This window comes from Phascolarctos cinereus, unplaced genomic scaffold, assembly GCF_003287225.1.
Source record: "Phascolarctos cinereus isolate Bilbo 61053 unplaced genomic scaffold, phaCin_HiC Scaffold_4;HRSCAF=312, whole genome shotgun sequence".
Classification (NCBI taxonomy): Eukaryota; Metazoa; Chordata; class Mammalia; order Diprotodontia; family Phascolarctidae; genus Phascolarctos; species Phascolarctos cinereus.
Genome location: NW_027555847.1, coordinates 698,050,157 through 698,068,502, shown reverse-complemented (window position 1 = coordinate 698,068,502; position 18,346 = coordinate 698,050,157). Strand labels below are relative to the sequence as shown.

Here is an 18,346-nt window from a genome sequence, read left to right as displayed (position 1 = left end):
GAAGAGTCCGCCATGCCTTCATACATCTCTTCCTCATAAGACATTTTGAAGTAACATTTACAGATTTCCTGAATAAGGAAATTTCACAGTACGATAAAACACAATGTATAGAATTCAGGGTAAGGGAAAAGGTAACATTTTACTTCAGCAATTTACAACTATAGTCACTTAATCCTAAAGAATCGTTTTCCTAAAACCACTCAGTTTCTCTAAGACTGCTTGCCTTAAAGGGTTCTCTCCCTCTTCCACCATCCCTTAGATGGTCACAAGTGACCTGAAGTAACTATGATAGCCTTCTGGTTGGTTTCCTGTTTTCATGTAATTTTCCATTCTAATGGATCCTCCACTCTGATACCAAAGTTCTACCATGTTACCTCTTTCCCTCCATTAAACTCCAATGGCTCCCTATTACTTCCAAGATCAAATATAAATTCTGTGGCTTTTAAAGCCCTTTGCAGCCAGACCCTTTCCTGCCTTTGCAGTCTCTTTACCTACTCCCTCTTGGTGCTCTGTAAACCTGTGACACTGCGCTGGCTGTTCTTCACGAAGCAAGACACTTCGTCACCCAACTTTATAACTTCTCACTTGTGACCCCTGTGCCTAGCATGCTGTCCCTCCTTAGCCTTCAGTATCAGAGCTCCTGCTGAGGTGGATCGATCCAGGCCTCACCCTTTGCCCTCATCCTGGAACCATCCAAATTACTTCCTGGGCAGCAGCTCTTATTTCAGAATTAGGGGTTAGACACGATTGATAAGAGTTTCTCTTTGCGATTAGTTGAAAGCTTTCAAGACTAGGATAATTTTAAAATACTTAATATTTCTACAGTCAGTCAGTAAGCATTTATTAAGTGCCTACTGTATGCTAAGAAAGGCAAAAGGCAAGTGCTTGTTCCCAGGGAGCTCATAGTCTTGCGAGACAACCTGCAAGCAGCTATGTACAAATAAGATATGGGTGGGGAGGCTAAGGTGTAAGAGGACCAAAAACATTGGTGGAAGGAGTAAAAGAAAAGGAACAAGCATTTATATGGTGCCTACTGTGTACCACTACTGTGCTAAGCACGTTTTACAAGTATTTTCTCATTTGATCCTTACAACAATACTTTGAGGTAGATGCTATTATTCCCCATTTTATAGCTAAGGAAATTGAGGCAGAGGGGGTTTTTTAGTGACTTGGCCAGGGTCATAGAGCTAAGTATCTGGGATCAGATTTAAACTCTGGTCTTCCTGACTCCAAGCTCAGTGTTGTAGCCATTGTACCACTGGCTGCTTCTGGGGCGGGTTATAAAGGGCTTTAAAAGCCAAACAGAGGGTTTATGTTTGATCCTGGGGGTGATAGAGAGCCTGGAATGACATTCTTAGGGCTGTGCTTTAGGAAAATCACTTAGCAGCTGAATGGAGGACTGGTGTGGGGAGAGGCCTGAGGCAGCTGCTACTGCTGTAGTCCAGGTAGAGGGGATGAGGGTCTATGCCTGGGGGATGGCAGCCTCAGAGGAGAGGAGCATTCTTCAGCTGTTTCAGTTTCTTCTACCTCTTCTACTTCTCCAGCAGACCAGGAAAACAAGCATTTTCATGTGGAAGGGAGATGTGGAATCCAGAATCTGCTAGAATGTAAATTCCTTGAGGCCAGGGATTAGCATCTACATTTTTGTAATTCCTGCAGATCTAGCATAGTAGGCATTATTGGCATTCGACCAAATAACCATTAAATGACCATGGAATGGAAGGCCTCCAGCGCCTAGCTATCAGAAGTGACCTAGAGGCAGTGAGCCAACTCCTCACCTTATTACCTGTACTGCAGCCAACATGGGGCAGCTAGGTGGCGCTGTGGTGCATAGAGTACCTAGAGTCAGGAAGACTCATCTTCCTGAGTTCGAATCTGGCCTCAGATACTTAACTAGCTGTATGACCCTGGGCAAGTCACTTAAACCCTGCTTGCCTTCATTTCCCCATCTGTAAAATGAGCTGTAAAAGGAAATGACAAACCAATCCAGTATCTCTGCCAAGAAAACCCCAAATGGGGTCACAAAGAATTAAACATGACTGAAATGATTGAACAAACAGTCGTCTTTCCTCTTTCCCTCCCATAACCTTGCACTGAGCCACCAGAGTCTGATAGGGGAGCTTTTACTTTATCTTGCACTAGGCCTCTACAGTCACTTCCCAGCTATCTTCATCCCATATCCCCTAGAATGCTTCCCCCCTTCCAGCTCCCCTTTATATGTCCTCTTTCCCCACACCCCCCTAGAATGTAAGCTTCTTGAGGGCAAGAACTATTTTCATTGCTCCCATTCCTCTCCCTGGGGCCTGACCAATATAAATGCTTTCTTCATCTATCTAGGAAAAACATCTGGATTTTTGGTCAGAACACCTGGAATTAAAATACAGCTCTTCTAATTACGTCACTTTCCTTCTCATTTTGTTTTCTCATCTGTAAAATGAGGAACTTTGGACAAATGATCTCCCTGGTCCCTTCCGACCCTAAATCTAAACGACATGACAACGTGTAGAACGCACCAGCCCCATTGTACAAAGACCTAGTTAAAAGCTGCTCTATCATCAGCTTTCTATTTTACAGGTGGGTGTTTGTGTGGGAAAAAGGCTACCAAGAGACAGACTCGGTTGTCAGCTCTATTACCACAAAGGTGAAAGGTGTGGCCTTGACCAATACCTCCGAACTGGGGCTCCGGGTCTGGGATGTGGCAGATTATGTGATCCCGCCTCAGGTAAGTTTCACACTTTGTCCCTTTCACATACTCATGCCTCATCTTGGGTCCTCACATGTATTTGCTTTGCAGCTGTGATTTGATAGTTATTACACCATGGCCATTCTAAGTTCCTATTGACAAAAAGGATTTTTCTTGGTCTGGACATGGGATTTCATTAGTGGGCAGGGAGTTCCTGATGTGGTAATCTCCTTCCTCTGTTCTAAATCAGTAACTTAGAACCTGCGGCAATCAGAGAGTTCAAATTGATATGTGTCCAGGGCAGGACTTGGACCAGCCTTCCTGACCCAAAGCTGGCCATCTGTCCCCTACAAGCACAACAAACAGCATGTCTGAATAGTCATTTAGGGTCTATGTCAGGAGGTCTGGTTGGATAGTAGGGTAATCCTGACCGTCACTTCTTCAGCTACAAAGCTTTGAGGGCTACACAATAACAACTACAGCACTTAAAACCTGACATATTGGGGCAGCTAGGTGACACAGTGGAGAGAGCACCGGCCCTGGAGTCAGGAGGACCTAAGTTCAAATCCAGCCTCAGACCAAACACTTGACACTTCCTAGCTGTGTGACCCTGGCCAAGTCACTTAACCCCAACTGCCTAAAAAAAAAAAAAGATAATGAATTTGAAATGCTGGTGGAACAAACCTCTCCGCCTCCACTTCCTGCTTCACATAGCAGTTGTGAAGAAAGCTCTTTATAAACCTCAAAGTGCTTTATAAATGTGTGTTCTATGGAGAACAAAACAAGATGTTAAAATCTAGGAGTTTCAAGTACTGTGCCCATCAAAAAGAGAAGGAATGGGGGAAGCATAATACTAGAAGTTGCAAGTACAGTTAGATAATCTCTAGTAGGAAGAAAATTTCTGTACACTTCTTCCAGTCAAGAATTCTAGAAGGGGGGTGGGGAGGGGGCAGCGAGGTGGCACAGTGGATAGAGCACCGGTCCTGGAGTCAGGAGGACCTGAGTTCAAATCTGACCTCAGACCAAACACTTGATACTTACTAGCTGTGTGACCTTGGGCAAGTCACTTAACCCCATTGCCTAACAAAATACAAAAAAAAAAAAAAAGACTAAAAAGAAAAACCTGACATATTGTGAGAAATCAAGATGGTGGGCACCAGGAAACATGAAAACTCTTGTGCTTTGAGTTTATTTGGAAGCAACAGCAAACTAATCTTCTGTGCCTGAATTGGTATAATACTGTTGTTGTTCAGACATTTCAGTCATGTCTGACTTTTCATGACCCCATTTGGGGTTTTCTTGGCAAAGGTAGTGAAGTGGTTTGCCATTTCCTTCTCTAACTCATTTAGCAGGTGAGGAACTGAGGTAAACAAGGTTAAGTAACTTGACTGGGGTCACATAGCTAGTAAGTTATCTGAAGCTAGATTTGAATTCATATCTTTCTGATTCAAGGACCAATGCCACCTAGCTGCCCCAATATAATATAATATTATGTATCAGCAACGAATTACATTTTTAGACCAATAACTTTGATAATAATTAGAGATGAGAAGGAAACTGGCCAAGAGAGATGGGACACGTGGAGGGATGAAGAGTAGAGGAAGAGAGCCAGGAAAATAATGTGTACAGTGCCATAAATATTATAGAAAACAACTTTGAAGACTCAGGAACTCTGATCTATGCCGTGACCAGTTATGATTCCCTAGGACTGATGGTGCCACCCACCTCCTGAGCTGGCAGACACAAGATACAGAATAAGAGAGATGTTTTCAGACATTGCCAGTGTAGAATTTTGTTTTGCTTGACTCTGGGTGTTTGTTACAAAGGCTTTGTTTTCCTTTTTTTTCCTATTGGGAGTAGATGGGAAGAAGAGAGAAGATAGGGATAGAGTAGCAAAAAGTAAAAGAAAAACGACATTAAAACATCTTTTTAAAAAATACACTAGGAGAACAGATAGAAGGCTAGAAAGAAACACCAACGAGTAGGACAGCTTAGGAAGTTACATGTTGAGACTACTATGGAAGTGTTTTGCATGACTACACATGTATAACCTCTATCAAGTTGCTTGCCTTCTGAATGAGGGTGGGTGGGAAGGGAGGAAGGGAGAAAATTTGGAACTCAAAGTTTTAAAAACAAATGTTTAAAAAAATTGTTTTCACATGCAACTGGGATATAAGATACACGGGAAATGGGGTATAGAAATCTATCCTGCCCTACAGGAAAATTGAAGGGGAAGGGGATAAGAGAAGGAGAGGAGAGATAGAAGGGAGGACAGATTAGGGGAAGGGGTATTCAGAATGCATGCCATCTTGGGGTGGGGGGAGGGATGAGATGGGGAGAAAATTTGGAACTCAAAATCTTGTGCAAGTGAATGCTGAAAACTAAAAATTAATTTAAAAAAAGAAAAAAGGAGGGGCATTCTTACAAAGAAAAAAAAGGAAGTTACATGTCGAGCTTATCATGTATTTAAAAGAAAAGCAAGTACCCAATAGGGATCCATAGTTTCACGCAAAATCATTTCCTCTTATACCTGTGTATGGAAATACTCATTATATTTGATGTTAAGTTCAGAGAGGGAAAAAAGAACAGGGAAGTGAGAGTTCTGTCCTAAGGAGGACATGTTCTGCCTTTTCTGAGGGCACACATTCTTAAGTTAGAAGGGATCTCGGGGACATCTGGCCCAGCTTGTGCCCAAAATCAAATCCAGCCTCTTGTTGAAGACTTCTAGTAAGGGGAAATTCAGCACCAATCGATGTTATCCAGTTAAATCTGGGCAGTTTTAATTATTGGGAATTTTTTCCTCATATTAAGTCAAAATTTCCAGCTCTGCAATCTCTACCCAGTATTCCTAGTTTGATCCTCCCTAGCTGAGCAGAACACATCAAAAACTTCTTCTGCAAGACAGCCCTTCAAATATCTGAAGACTTTGATCATGACCCTTCCCTTGTGAGTCTTCATTTCTCCAGGCCAAAGAGCACACATGCCTTTTACACCTTTTTGGATCAACCAATGTGTTAGGCATCCCTCCCAGCCTTATGACATCTGCCAACGTGATAGGCATTCCATGCATGTTCTCATCCAGGTCACTGATAAAATATTAATTACCTAGGCCAAGCATATGTTTCTCTATTAGAGCTGTCCATCAAAGGTAACAACCACCCCTTAATTGACTACCCTTTGGGTCCAGCTTTTTTGAATCTACCTAACGATACTGTCATTCAACCCCTGTTTCTGTCTCTTCCACAAGGATTGTGTGAGAGACTTTGTCCCTTCCAACTCTGAGATTTTGGAATTCTTAAGTTAAAAGATAGTGTGAATAATAAGAAGAAAAATGCAGATTGGGGCAGCTAGGTGGCGCAGTGGATAGAGCACCAGCCCTGGAGTCAGGAGGACCTGAGTTCAAATCCAGCCTCAGACACATAACACTTACTAGCTGTGTGACCCTGGGCAAGTCACTTAACCCCATTACCTAGCTGGGAAAAAAATGCAGATCAAAATAACCCTGAGATTTCACATCATCAAATCGGCAAACAGGCAAACATGACAGAGATGGAGGGGTTATCCATAGATGTGTTGTTCATTTGTGTCTGACTCTTTGTGACTCTGTGGACCACAGCATACCAGACCCAATACTGTTCAGGGGGGTTTCTTAGCAGAGATACTGGAGTGGTCTGCAACTTCCTTCTCCAGTGAATCACCTTTTGTCAGAACTCTCCACTCTGACTTGTCCGTCTTGGATGACCCTGCATGGCATAGCTCATAGTTTCATTGAGTTACACAAGCCCTTCTGCCATGACAAGGCAATGACCCAGGAGGGGAATATATCATTAGTGAAGCTATGAATTGGTATAAATATTCTGTAAAGCACTTTGGAATTAAGCAAATAAATGACTAAAATTTCCATAACCTTTGACACAGAGGTTCCATTGCTAGGCATATGCTCCAAAGAAGTCATTGACAAAAAGAAACTCTCCAAAAATACGTATAGCAAACCCTCGTTGTGGAGGACAAGCATTGGAAACAAAGTAGATGCCCATCAGCTAGGGAAATGCTAAACAACATCATGATACATAAAAATAATAGAATGTTACTGTCCTAGTAATAAGAAATGATGAATACAAGAAGCATGAGAAGCCTAATATGAACTGATACAAAGTAAAGTAAGCAGAACCAGGAGAATAGACACAATGACTGCAACAATGTAACTGGAAAGAACAACCACCACAAAACAACAGAAAATCAATGTTGCAGGAATATAGATACCAAGGATGGCCTGAATAAAGAGATAGAAAAGCTGGCTCCCTCGTCTCCTTAAAGAGATGGGGGATCCATAGTTGTGGAACGTTGCATTTAATAGCAGATTTTTTTTTGACATACTGATTGGTTTTACTGATTTTTTCCCTTTTGTAATAAAATTTTGTTATAAGGGGCAGTTCTAGAGAGAAGGAGGAAGGATAGAGAGAGAAATCTAGGCAATGGAGAAACAAAATATATCAATCATTTTTTTAAAAGCCAGTATGAGCAAGAGGCAAAACAGAAGAAGGATGTTCCTGTTTAGGGACTGGCTTTCGTAAGCTATGATCTCCTAAATACTTAGAATAAAGGTCCTAAAGTAAATGTTGACAGTTCGCAGCTTTTAATGACTGTTATTGCCTCTTTAGAGCAGCAGAAACTTGGACCTCTTGCACCATATGGTTTCTATCACGAGTGTGACCAAATGGAGATAACCTGCCGCACTTAACTCAGGACTGTGATGGAAGAATTTTGGGGGGAGGGGGGGCTGTCCTAGACCTGCAATTTCAAATCATGATAAGTTGACAGCACATAGCTTAGATCTCATGGGAGACTTAAAATTACCCAAAGAAAAATATGCAAAAGTAAAGAACTTGGAGTCTTGCAAATCCCCCCATCTTCAAGCTTATTCATAATCTATCTGCTTTCTTAGGAACAGGAAGCTCCTGGTCCTCCTGATCAGATGTCTTTTATCTGAGGACCACTCTGGTGAGTTGGCAGTCTTATCACCTGGTTAGACATCAGATCATTTTTTTGACCACAGAAACTCTTAAAAGTGAGAAGGGTTAGGATCTGGGATCCCAGTCATTTGAGTAATACCCACCCAGATGAAATCATGGAACCTTCGAAGGTGAAGGTGAGTTGTGAGGCTCCAGAGAAGGGAAGAGTAGTGTTCTATGAAGGGAATTCAAATAAGCATTATGGCTAGTTGTCCATGACACCCATAGATCACAGTGTTTCTATGAGAACTCAGTTGTCTCTACAGATACTATAGCTTACCAGGAGGATGCTATGATTAGCACAATGTCTAGAACATATAGCAGATTCTTGTGTGTGTGTGTGTGTGTGTGTGTGTGTGTGTGTGTGTATGTGTGTATGTTTGGGGTTTTTTTTTCCTAGGCAGTTGAGGTTAAGTGACCTGCCCAGGGTCACACAGCTAGTGTCAAGTGTCTGAGGCTAGATTTGAACTTGGGTCCTTCTAACTCCAGGGCTGATGCTCTAGCCACTGTACCACCTAGCCGCCCCTAGGAGATTCTTAATGAATGCTTGTTGACTTAATTTGACTGTAGCCTGCTTCTGAGAATACAAGATCTACCAAGTCTCCTTATAGAAAGGCAGCATGAGATAGTGGGTGGTGTGCTGGTTGTGAGGTCAGGAAGGCCCAGGTGTGAATAAAATACTAAATAAAAGCTTTTTTAAAAAGTGTAAAGACTGAAGGGGCAGTCAGATAGCTTAGTGGATAGAGCACTAGGGCAGTATTCAGTGATAGACAAAGGTGTCATATCTCATAGGAGGAGAAAAAAATGTCTGCTGTGTTATTTATGGAGTTCTTTTTAAAGTGTCTTCCTAGCTATTGTTTTCTATTTAATTAATGTCTAGTTTGTGTAAAAAAAATGCCATTAGATTAGTTTCTGGATATCACTCAGTTCACCTCTGCACTAATGTATTGGGCACCCAGGTACTGTTAGCCCCAAAGTATCATGGCATGATCTCTGGCCTCAGAGAATTTATGATGTTGTTGTTGTTAGCCATTTCAGTTATGTCTGACCCTTCATGACTCTATTTGGGGTTTGCTTGGCAAAGATATTGGAGTGGTTTGCAATTTTTGAGCCTTGCTTATAAAGTAGACTTTATACACACACCCTGGGCAAGTCCCTTTACCTCTGAACCTCAGTAAAATAGAATTGACAATACCTGCAATTCCCACCTCATAGGAGGGTTGTGAGGGTCAAATGAATTAATGTATGGAAAGTGCTTTGCAAACCTTAAATTGTATAGAAGTGGTAGCTCAGTCTTATCATTATTAGTATTGATATTTTTATTACAGCTGTTCTAAAATAATATACAAGCCATAGTGCCTCCTATGGCAGATCTGAGCTGCAGTGCCTTATGAATTATAGCACGACTCTCCCTTCTTGATGGGATTAAAGATTCATTGGCTTCCTCACAAACAAACTTTAAAGGTTAGATTTGCATGATTTCTCCCTGTTTCTCCTATCCCCTTCTACCTGTTCCTAGGCCTTCTCTATTCCTTCTTTGCCTACCAGGGTAGGGACCTGCGGCCTTGAGGCCACATGTGACCTTTTGGATCCTTAAGCGTGGCCTTTTGACTAAATCCAAACTTAACGTCTGTATTTTTCAAATTCTGAATCTGCCATTCTCTTTTTCAGAGCCCGTATTTTCTCTCTTAATGAAATTCCAACATTCCATGTTACCTAGTCTCTTGTTTTGTCTTACTGTTGTCTGCTCTGCAAACTTATTTCTGCCCTAATTTTAATTCCAATTTCCATCTTTATTTCCTCCTTTAATCTTCTTACATCTGTTTTGAACCATTCCAGAGTTTTCGTGGTGGTCTTGGCCCCCTAGAATTTGAAGAACTGCTTTCTCTTTCATTTTCTGGGATTTTCTGGTCACTCAGTGTTAGGATGCTATTTTCAGGTCTTTATCATGTCATGACTTTCTAGTTGCCCAGCCTCATTTTTAACTCTTCTAGTCTCTCTCTTGGTTTTTTTTTTCATTTGGGTCCTAGACTTATTCCCAAACTTTTCTATCAGCCTTCCTAACCTTCTGCCTTTTCCCTGCTGATCAGATTAAGGATTGAAATCAATAAGATTGGAAATTCAATCAGTGTGGAAAGTGCTATCTGCATCCAGTGAAAGAACTATGGAATCTGAATGCAGATCAAAGCATACTATTTTCACTTTTTTTTTCTTTCCCATGGTTTTTCCCTTTTGTTCTGATTCTTCTTCCACAACATTGACTAATGTGGAAATATGGTTAATATGACTGTACATATACAGCCTACATCAGATTGCTTGTTGTCTTGAGGAAGGGGGAGGGGAGGGAGGGAAAAAAATTGGAACTCAAAATTTTACAGACATGAATGTTGAAAACTTAAAAAAAAATTCAGTCAGAGGATTGAAATGAAGCTATTTGGTTCCTCCCCTAATCTCTGGCTTGATGAAGTTTCTCTTGTCCAAACTGCCAAGGCTAGGCAAATTTCAGAGCCCTCCTCACATTGAGGGGTCTGGATGGCCTTCTGCCCTATGGAAGCTCCCTAGGAGAACAACTACCAATGGTGTCTGTCCCTGACTTGGGAAAAGCTTGAAATGATGGTTATGTAAATGGTTAATAAATAATGAAAATTAACCTTGTTAATCATTTCCTTCTGATTAAATTTATTTTTATTAAGGTCCTTTCCTCTTTTTAGAAATAGCGTAACATACACACTCAATTGGACATAGAAATTTATCTTACCCTGCAAGAAAGCAGGAGGGGAAGGGGATAAGAAAAGAGGGAGTGTATATGATAGAAGAGAGGGCAGATTGGGGGAGGGGGTGGTCAGAAGCAAACGCTTTTGAGAGGGACAGAGTGAAAGGAGAGAGAATAGAATAAACGGGGGGGTGGATAGGATGGAGGGAAATACATTTAGCAATAGTAACTGTGAAAAAAATGTTTTGAAACAAGTTTCTCTGGTAAAGGCCTCATTTCTCAAACATATAGAGAACTGAGTCAAATTTATAAAGATAACAGCCATTTCTTAATTGATAAATGATCAAAAGATATGATCAGTTTTCAGATGAAGCAATCAAAGCTATCTATAGCAATATGAAAAATTGCTCTAACTCACTATTGATTGGAGAAATGCTAATTAAAACAATTCTGAGGTACTACCTCAGACCTATTAGATTGGCTAATAGGACAGAAAAGGTAAATGACAAATGTTGGAGGGGATGTGGCAAAAATAAGACTTTAATATAATACAGTAAGTATTGGTGGACTTGTGAACTGATTCAACCATTCTCTAGAACAATTTGGAACTATGCCCGAATGGCTGTAAAACCCTTTGACCCAGCAATACCACTACTAAGGTCTGTATCCCAAAAGAGATAAAAAAAGAAAAAGGACCTATATATACAAAGATATTTATAGCAGCTCTTCTCTGGGGGTAAAGAATTAGAAGTTGAGGGGAAGCCCATCAGTTGGGGAATACCTGAACGAGTTGTAGTATGTAATTATGATGAAATAATATTGTAGTGTAAGAAATAATAACCAGGATGCTCTCAGAACAACCTGGAAAGACTTGCATGGGCTGATGCAAAGTGAAATGTACTATGTACAAAGTAACAGCAATATTGTCAGGTGACCAGCTATCAATGACTCAGCTGTCCTCAGCAATACAACAGTGCAAGACAGCTCTGAGGACTTATGATGAAAAATGCTGCCCATCTCCAGAGAAAGAATTGGTGGTGTCTGAATACAGATTGAAGCATACTTTTATTTTAGTTTTTTTATTTTTCTTGGGGGTTTTTTGGTCTGTGTTTCCTTTCACAACATGACTATTATGGATATGTTTTGCGTGACTATACATGTATAACCTATATCGAATTACTCGCCTTCTTAATGGGGGTAGGGAGGGAGAAAGGGAGAGAATTTGGAACTCAAAGTTTTAAAAATGAATGTTAATTGTTTTTACGTACAACTGTGGAAAAATAAAATACTAAATAAAAGCTTTTTTAAAAAGTATAAAGACTGAAGGGGCAGCCAGATGGCTGGAGGAGATAGGTAAAACTCAATGCTAGACACACAGATATTTAGCCAATACTTGGTAGCTTGAGTGAATGAAAAGAATGGATTTCAAACCCCTATTTCATTGGATGAAGGAAAGGATGAGAAGATAAAAGAAAAGGCTTTCAGACCTTGTGGTAGAAGATCAAACGCTTGGCTAATATCCAACCTGACAAAGAAAACACAGACTCTGATCTTACTGTCACTCTATAACCAGGAATCTTGTACTAAGAATATTAAATAGGTTCTATGAAATGTACCCAAAAAGTTGGGTAAATTTTGAGTCAGAATATCCAAATAAATGTGTAGGTTGTGAAGAAATTTCTCTACATTCTACCATAGTGGTCATGATGATTGATCGACAATGAGCCTAGGCAGCTGAGTGTCTGGGGTAAAGGCTTATGCAAAGAAACAACAGCTTACTTCTCCTCCTAAAGTAGAAGTGCCTTTGTGAAGCCACTTTGAATGGTCAATCTTTCTTGTAGAGACCACTAAGACTTTACTTTTCCTGGTTGCTTTCCAATATGGTGCTCAAGAGCAGCCTAGAGTACTTAAATGGATGGGTGGTTGGCTTTTCTGTCTGTATGTGTGGCCCATAGGTGTATACCAACCTCCCTGTCTTTCCTCTTCCCATTCTACAGCAGGAGAATACACTGTTTGTCATGACCAACATAGTTGCTACCTTGAATCAGAGACAGAGCACCTGTGCCGAGGTAGGTAAGCATTCTTGTTGAATAGACTGTTGATGCCAATCCTATTCCTTCTTCCTCATTTTTTTGAGCACTGTGGGTGCTAAGATGTGGGTACTGGCTGTGGTTTTGAAGATAAACCCACATAGGGCCTTATTTTTACTCACTTTTGTCTTCTCCAGCTTCCAGATGCTAAAACTGTGTGTATATCAGACGATAACTGTACTTTTGGCTCCATTGATGTCCACGGCAGTGGTATGAGCTTATCTCCCATGGTACACTTCATAGAATCTATTTGATATTCTTAATGTATGATTCTTGGCTAGAGAATACCAGCAGGCTCCAAGTCCATGTTTTCTTTGTCAACTCAGATAATAGCCGAGCGTTTGATTGGAAAAGCAGTCACTAACACTTGGAAAGTCAAGTCTCTCTCAATTTGACCTTCTGTAGTGGGAAGAGGGGCCTTGAGTTTGGGATGGGATCATCCCTTCTCTGATAGAAAAAACTCAAGGGAATAGATCTCTTCCAGGTTCCCTAGGACTGTCTAATAACAAGACCAGCATTTAATAACCTAGAACTCTGGTCCTCTGCAATTTTTTCATACCCCAGAAGGCATTTATTTGCCCTGAGAAATAAGTAACTCTCTTGCGAAACTACTGATCATATGCTCTTATGCAGTTGAACTTCATACCAATGACCAAATCTTTACAGGTTAAAGTTGCTTGGTTTGTAAACAAGGGAAGATTTGACTTGATTAAGGTGCCCATGGGTCCAGTAGTGCAGAATGGGGGGAAGCTGGGATGTCTACACTGGGGCATGGCATTTGTTTCCTTGTTCCTCCTTATCCTGCTGCAGGAGTGGCAACTGGAAAATGTGTACACTATAACGCTCACGTGAAGACATGTGAGGTGATTGCTTGGTGTCCAGTGGAGAATGACACTTACGTGCCCCGGTGAGTCATGACAGATTGGCCTAGACCTAGGGCCAGGGAAGTCCCATTCAACAAATATTTACTGTGCTGGGCATGTTCCAAATGTTTCCTAAAGGTTGCCAAAGCAGCAGTTCCAGATAGGGAAGAATGTCAGATGAGAGATCCTAGAGGGTTTTGAACTGGGAGAAGCCTTAGATCTTTTGGTCCAATCTGCTCATTTTACAGATGAAAGAGAAGTATTAAATTATCCATTCAAATGCAAAAAAAAACTGTTCAGGGGGGGAAGAGTTGTGGCTAGACAAAAAAAAAAATTCCCAAGGTAAATGGTTAGAGTTTTTAGTGAATAGTAAGCCCAGTAAGAGTCAAAACAGTTATATGGTAGCTTAAAAAAAAAAGCTAATTAGTTCTTTGTTATCATTCTGTTGTTTTCAGTTGTGTCTGACTCTTTGTGACCCCCATTTGGGGTTTTCTTGGCAGAGATACTGGAGTGGTTTGCCATTTCTTTCTCCAGCTCATTTTACAGATGAGGAAACTGAGGCATACAGGGTGAAGTGACTTGCCCAGGGTGACACAGCTAATAGGTGTCTGAGGCTGGGTTTGAACACAGGTCTTCCTGACTCCAGGTCTGGCACTCCATTATCCAGTGTACCACCTAGTTGCCCATAATGAGCTCTTGGGGGCATTTAATAAAAGTGCTATGTTCAGAACAGGAAAGGTGATAAGCTTGTTGCCCTCTGTTAGTCTTTAATCCACTAAAATTCCCAGATCTTTTTTCAGAACAATTGCTGTCCAACCATGTCTCACTCATCTTGTACTTTGATTTTTTGTACCCAGGCACATGTCTTTACATTTATCCCTACTGAATTTTATCTTGTGAGATTCAACTCTTTTTTTGTGGTTTCTTTGTTTGGAATTTCATAATTTTATTTTGTGTGTGTGTGTATATATATATACACATATACATATATATATATATATATATATATATATATACACACATTTATTTATTTTTGGTTTTCAACATTCACTTTCATAAGATTTTGAGTTCTAAATTTTGTCTCCCTCTCTCTCCTCCCCCCTCCCCAAGATGGCACACAATCTGATATAGGCTATATATATACATTCATATTAAACATATTTCCACATTAGCCATGTTGTGAAGAAGAATTAGAACCAAAGGGAAAAACCACAAGAAAGAAGAAACCAAAAAAAGAGCAAATAGTATGCTTCAGTATGCTTTCAGACTCCATAGCTCTTTCTCTGGATGTAGATAGCATCATGAGTCTTTTGGAATTGTCTTAGATCCTTGCATTGCTGAGAAGAGCTAAGTCTATCAAAGTTTAGTCATCACACAATGTTACTGTTACTCTGTACAGTGTTCTCCTGGTTCTGCTCATTTCACTCTGCATCAGTTCATGTAAGTCTTTCCAGGTTTTTCTGAAGTCTGCCTGCTCAGCATTTCTTCTAGCATAATAGTATTCCATTACATTCATATACCACAACTTGTTCAGCCATTCCCCAATGGATGGGCATCCCCTCAATTTCCAATTCCTGGCCACCATAAAAAGAGGTGCTATAAATATTTTTGTACGTGTGAGTCCTTTTCCCATTTTTATGATCTCTGTGGGATACAGCCCTAAAAGTGGTATTGCTGGCTCAAAGGGTATGCAGTTTTGTAGCCCTTTGGGCATAGTTCCAAATTGCATGATTCAACTCTTAGCCCATCAAGATCTTTTTGGACCCCAACTTTATAATCCATGGTGTTAGTGCTGTCTCCCCTATTGTTGTCCACTGCACAATTGATGAGCAAGCCATCTTTGCCTTTATCCAAATCACGGATAAAAATATTAAGCAGCACAGGGACAAAGACAGACTTCTGGGCCACTCCGCTAGAGACTTCCTAGAACATTCATGTTGAACCATTAACAGTTATTGTTTGACTTCAACTTTTAACCAGCTCTAAGTCCAGCTAATGAATCCAAATATCTTCATCTGAAGAGTATGAGGTAGGTACTTTTACCAAAAGTTTTGCTAAAATCAAGATAAGCCCTATACATAGCATTCTTCTTAGCAGCTAGCTTGGTAATCCTTTTGAAAAAGGAAGTGAGATTAGTCAAACACATTCTGTCCTTTATGATAACCATGCTGGCCCTTAGTAACTGCCACTTTCCCTTCTCCATATTCGATAAGCTCTTTAACGATCTATTCTAGAATTGTCTCGTGAATAAAAGTCAAATTCACCGACCTCTAGTTGACAGACTTCTACTCTTTCCCCCTTTTTAAAAACAGGGACATTTTTCCCCTCCCCCTTGCTATGACCATTCGAGCATCCCTGACAGTGACTCAGCAATCCCATGGGCCAGCTCTCCCAGGATCCAAGGGTACAGTTCATCCACCCTCGGTCCCTTGAATTCGTCATGGGAGGTCGATGCTCTCTTACTTTCTCATCACACGTCATAGGGATTAGCTCTCTCTGACTCAGTCTTGTCCTGTTACTTCCTGTTCAGAGGTCTTTCTCTCCAGCAGAGAAAGTAGAAGCAAAGTAGATGTTGAACAGCTCTCTTGGTCATCCTTCTCCTCCGTTACTGCCCCACCCAGGCCAACCAGTGGTCCTGGAGCTTCTTGGATCCTCCTTTTTCTCCCAGTGGAGTCTTTTTAAAACCCTCTTGTTGTCCTCAGCTTCCTTCCCCCACCTCAGCTCATTCGGGGGTTTTAGCATTCCTGATACTGGTTTTTGTTTTTTTTGTTTTTTTTTAGCTCTCCCTTTTTTCTTCATTTTATTTTATTTTTCCCAATTACGTGTAAAAACAACTTTAACATTCTTTTTTCAAATTTTGAGTTCCAAATTCTCTCCCTCCCCCCTCATTGAGAAGGCAAGCAGTTTAACATAGGTCACATGTGTGTAGCCTGACACTGTTTTTACAGGCTCTTACCTCCATCCTGCGAGCTGGGCCATCTCTAGTCATCCTGATCTATATCAGGCCACTGGACCCAGATGACTTGAGAGGAGAAAGTGAGGCCAGTGACCTTGCCCAGCCCTCCCTCACTTAAAACCAATTCACTTGCAAGTCATGGCATCACCTTCCTGATGTCATGGTTCTCTTTGAGAAGGAAGGACAAACCAAAAAAATTGTTTTTAAATCTTCTGTATGTAGCGTTAAAAAGTTGCTTGGCGAGTTCCCCATGTGTCTACATCATTCTCTCAAAACATCCCGTTTTTTCTCTTCACTGAAATTGTGTTCCTTTGGGTCTTCTGAATTGTATTTTGAGCATTCTCCCATCCCTCCAGAACCGATTTCCCCTATGGCATTTTGGGATCCTACATAGCTTTCCCATGAGCCTTACACCTTCAATGTACCTTTCGATCCAGTGATGCTGGCCTCCTGGCTGTTGCTTTCACATGACTCTCCATCTCCAGCTTCCAGGCATTTTCCCTGGCTGTCCCCCATGCCTGGAGTGCCCTCCCTCCTCATCCCTGCCTCCTGGATTCCCTGGATTCCTTCAAGTCTCAGATAACCCCTCCCCCCCCTTCTACAGGAAGCTTTCCCCAGACCTCCTTAACTCCAGTGCCTGCCTTTGGTTAATTATCTCCAGTTTATCCTACCTATAGCTTGTTTGTACAGAGCTGTTTGCACGTGTCTCTCCCATTAGATTGTGAGCTCCTCGAGGGCAGGAACTGTCTTTTGCCTTTCTTTGTATCCCTAATGCTTAGCACAATGCCTAGTGTACAGTAGGCACTTAACAAATCTCCTGGCAACCTCTGGCTCTTTGAGCTGTTCTTCTCTTTCCTTCATTGTAACTCTTACCTGTGGAATATATTTGTGGGGATACACGGAGGGATCCTTCTCCCTCCCCTATGTGATACAATTTGCAGATCCGTTCTTAGGTGCTTATGACAGATGTACTCTTTTTTGAGCTAGGAATCATCACCCCTGTATTTTAAACGGTAGTCCAGGAATCCAGATTACTTCCCAAATTATTTTTTCTCTTCTACATCCCTTTGCCTCCTAGGGGCAACAGTGAGAAAGAACACCACTGTGCCCAGGGGATCTTCCCTTTCTGGCCCAAGACTTCCTAATCTTTTGCAGTGCTTTCCAGCTTCCTTCTGGCAATGTCATTAGTATCCATGGGAATCACCTGAAATGAGTGGCTGTATTCCGTGGGTGGCATCCATTTGGGTAAGTCTTAGGAGGCTCTCATTACGCCTTGGTTGCATGCCCAGGAAGACAGCAGACCACTATGGTTCTTAATCAGATCAGCAAAGGGAACAGAGAGTCAGCGACTCCAGCCATTTTCCCCTTTCTCTGACTCATCCTGAATGGCGGCTCTCTCACCTGCTAGCTGCTACACCCACCAGCTCCTGCCCTCCTTCCTTCCAGAGCCTCAAGCCTGTCTGTAAGCTCTGATTTCCCTCCTTTCCTTACCTTTCCCTTTCTTCTCTGGATTATATTCCTCTACTCGTCCACATCCTGATGAAGGTGGGGAGGGGGGATGTCTCCTCTCTTCCACCTCAGATCCTGTTTTTCCCCATTGAAGCCTCCCTTCTGTTTCCCATGAGAATGCTTCTTTCTCTCTCACAGCCTGGAATGTGAAGAGCCAGTCTGCCCAGTGAGTCCCTTCCCCTTCTTCTCTAGGACTCCAGTTAGAGAACAGTCACTGTCTGTGGTGTTGAAATCTGGAGGCACACATCTGTAAGCAAGGCACTGCACAGTTTTCCTGTTCTATAATGGTAGGGGGCAGCACCATCCTCCCGTCCCCCAAGCTCCCAACCTAGGACTCCTCCTGGACTCCTCACTGTCTATGACCTCCTCATATCCATGCTGTTGCCAGGGCCCATCGATTGCACCTTTGCAACATCGCTCAAACACACCCCCTTCTCTCCTTTGACACTGCAGGCCCGTACCAGGGGCCCTCAGTACGTAGCACCTGGATTGACCTCTGCCTGCCTCAACTCTCTCCTCC

The 18,346-nt window shown here is 41.7% G+C and overlaps 1 protein-coding gene across 3 annotated transcripts in view; it reads left to right on the top strand.

Annotated features, from left to right (window-relative positions):
* The window catches only part of P2RX4 (purinergic receptor P2X 4), a 32,214-nt gene that overhangs the window by 4,439 nt on the left and 9,429 nt on the right, over positions 1 to 18,346 (top strand). For all 3 annotated transcript variants that reach the window (XM_020970243.2, XM_020970242.2, XM_020970244.2), the window contains exons 2-5: positions 2,575 to 2,722; positions 12,406 to 12,477; positions 12,636 to 12,708; positions 13,309 to 13,405. In XM_020970243.2, the coding sequence (XP_020825902.1) occupies positions 2,575 to 2,722; positions 12,406 to 12,477; positions 12,636 to 12,708; positions 13,309 to 13,405 (390 nt within the window). The remainder of the gene's footprint in view (positions 1 to 2,574; positions 2,723 to 12,405; positions 12,478 to 12,635; positions 12,709 to 13,308; positions 13,406 to 18,346) is intronic.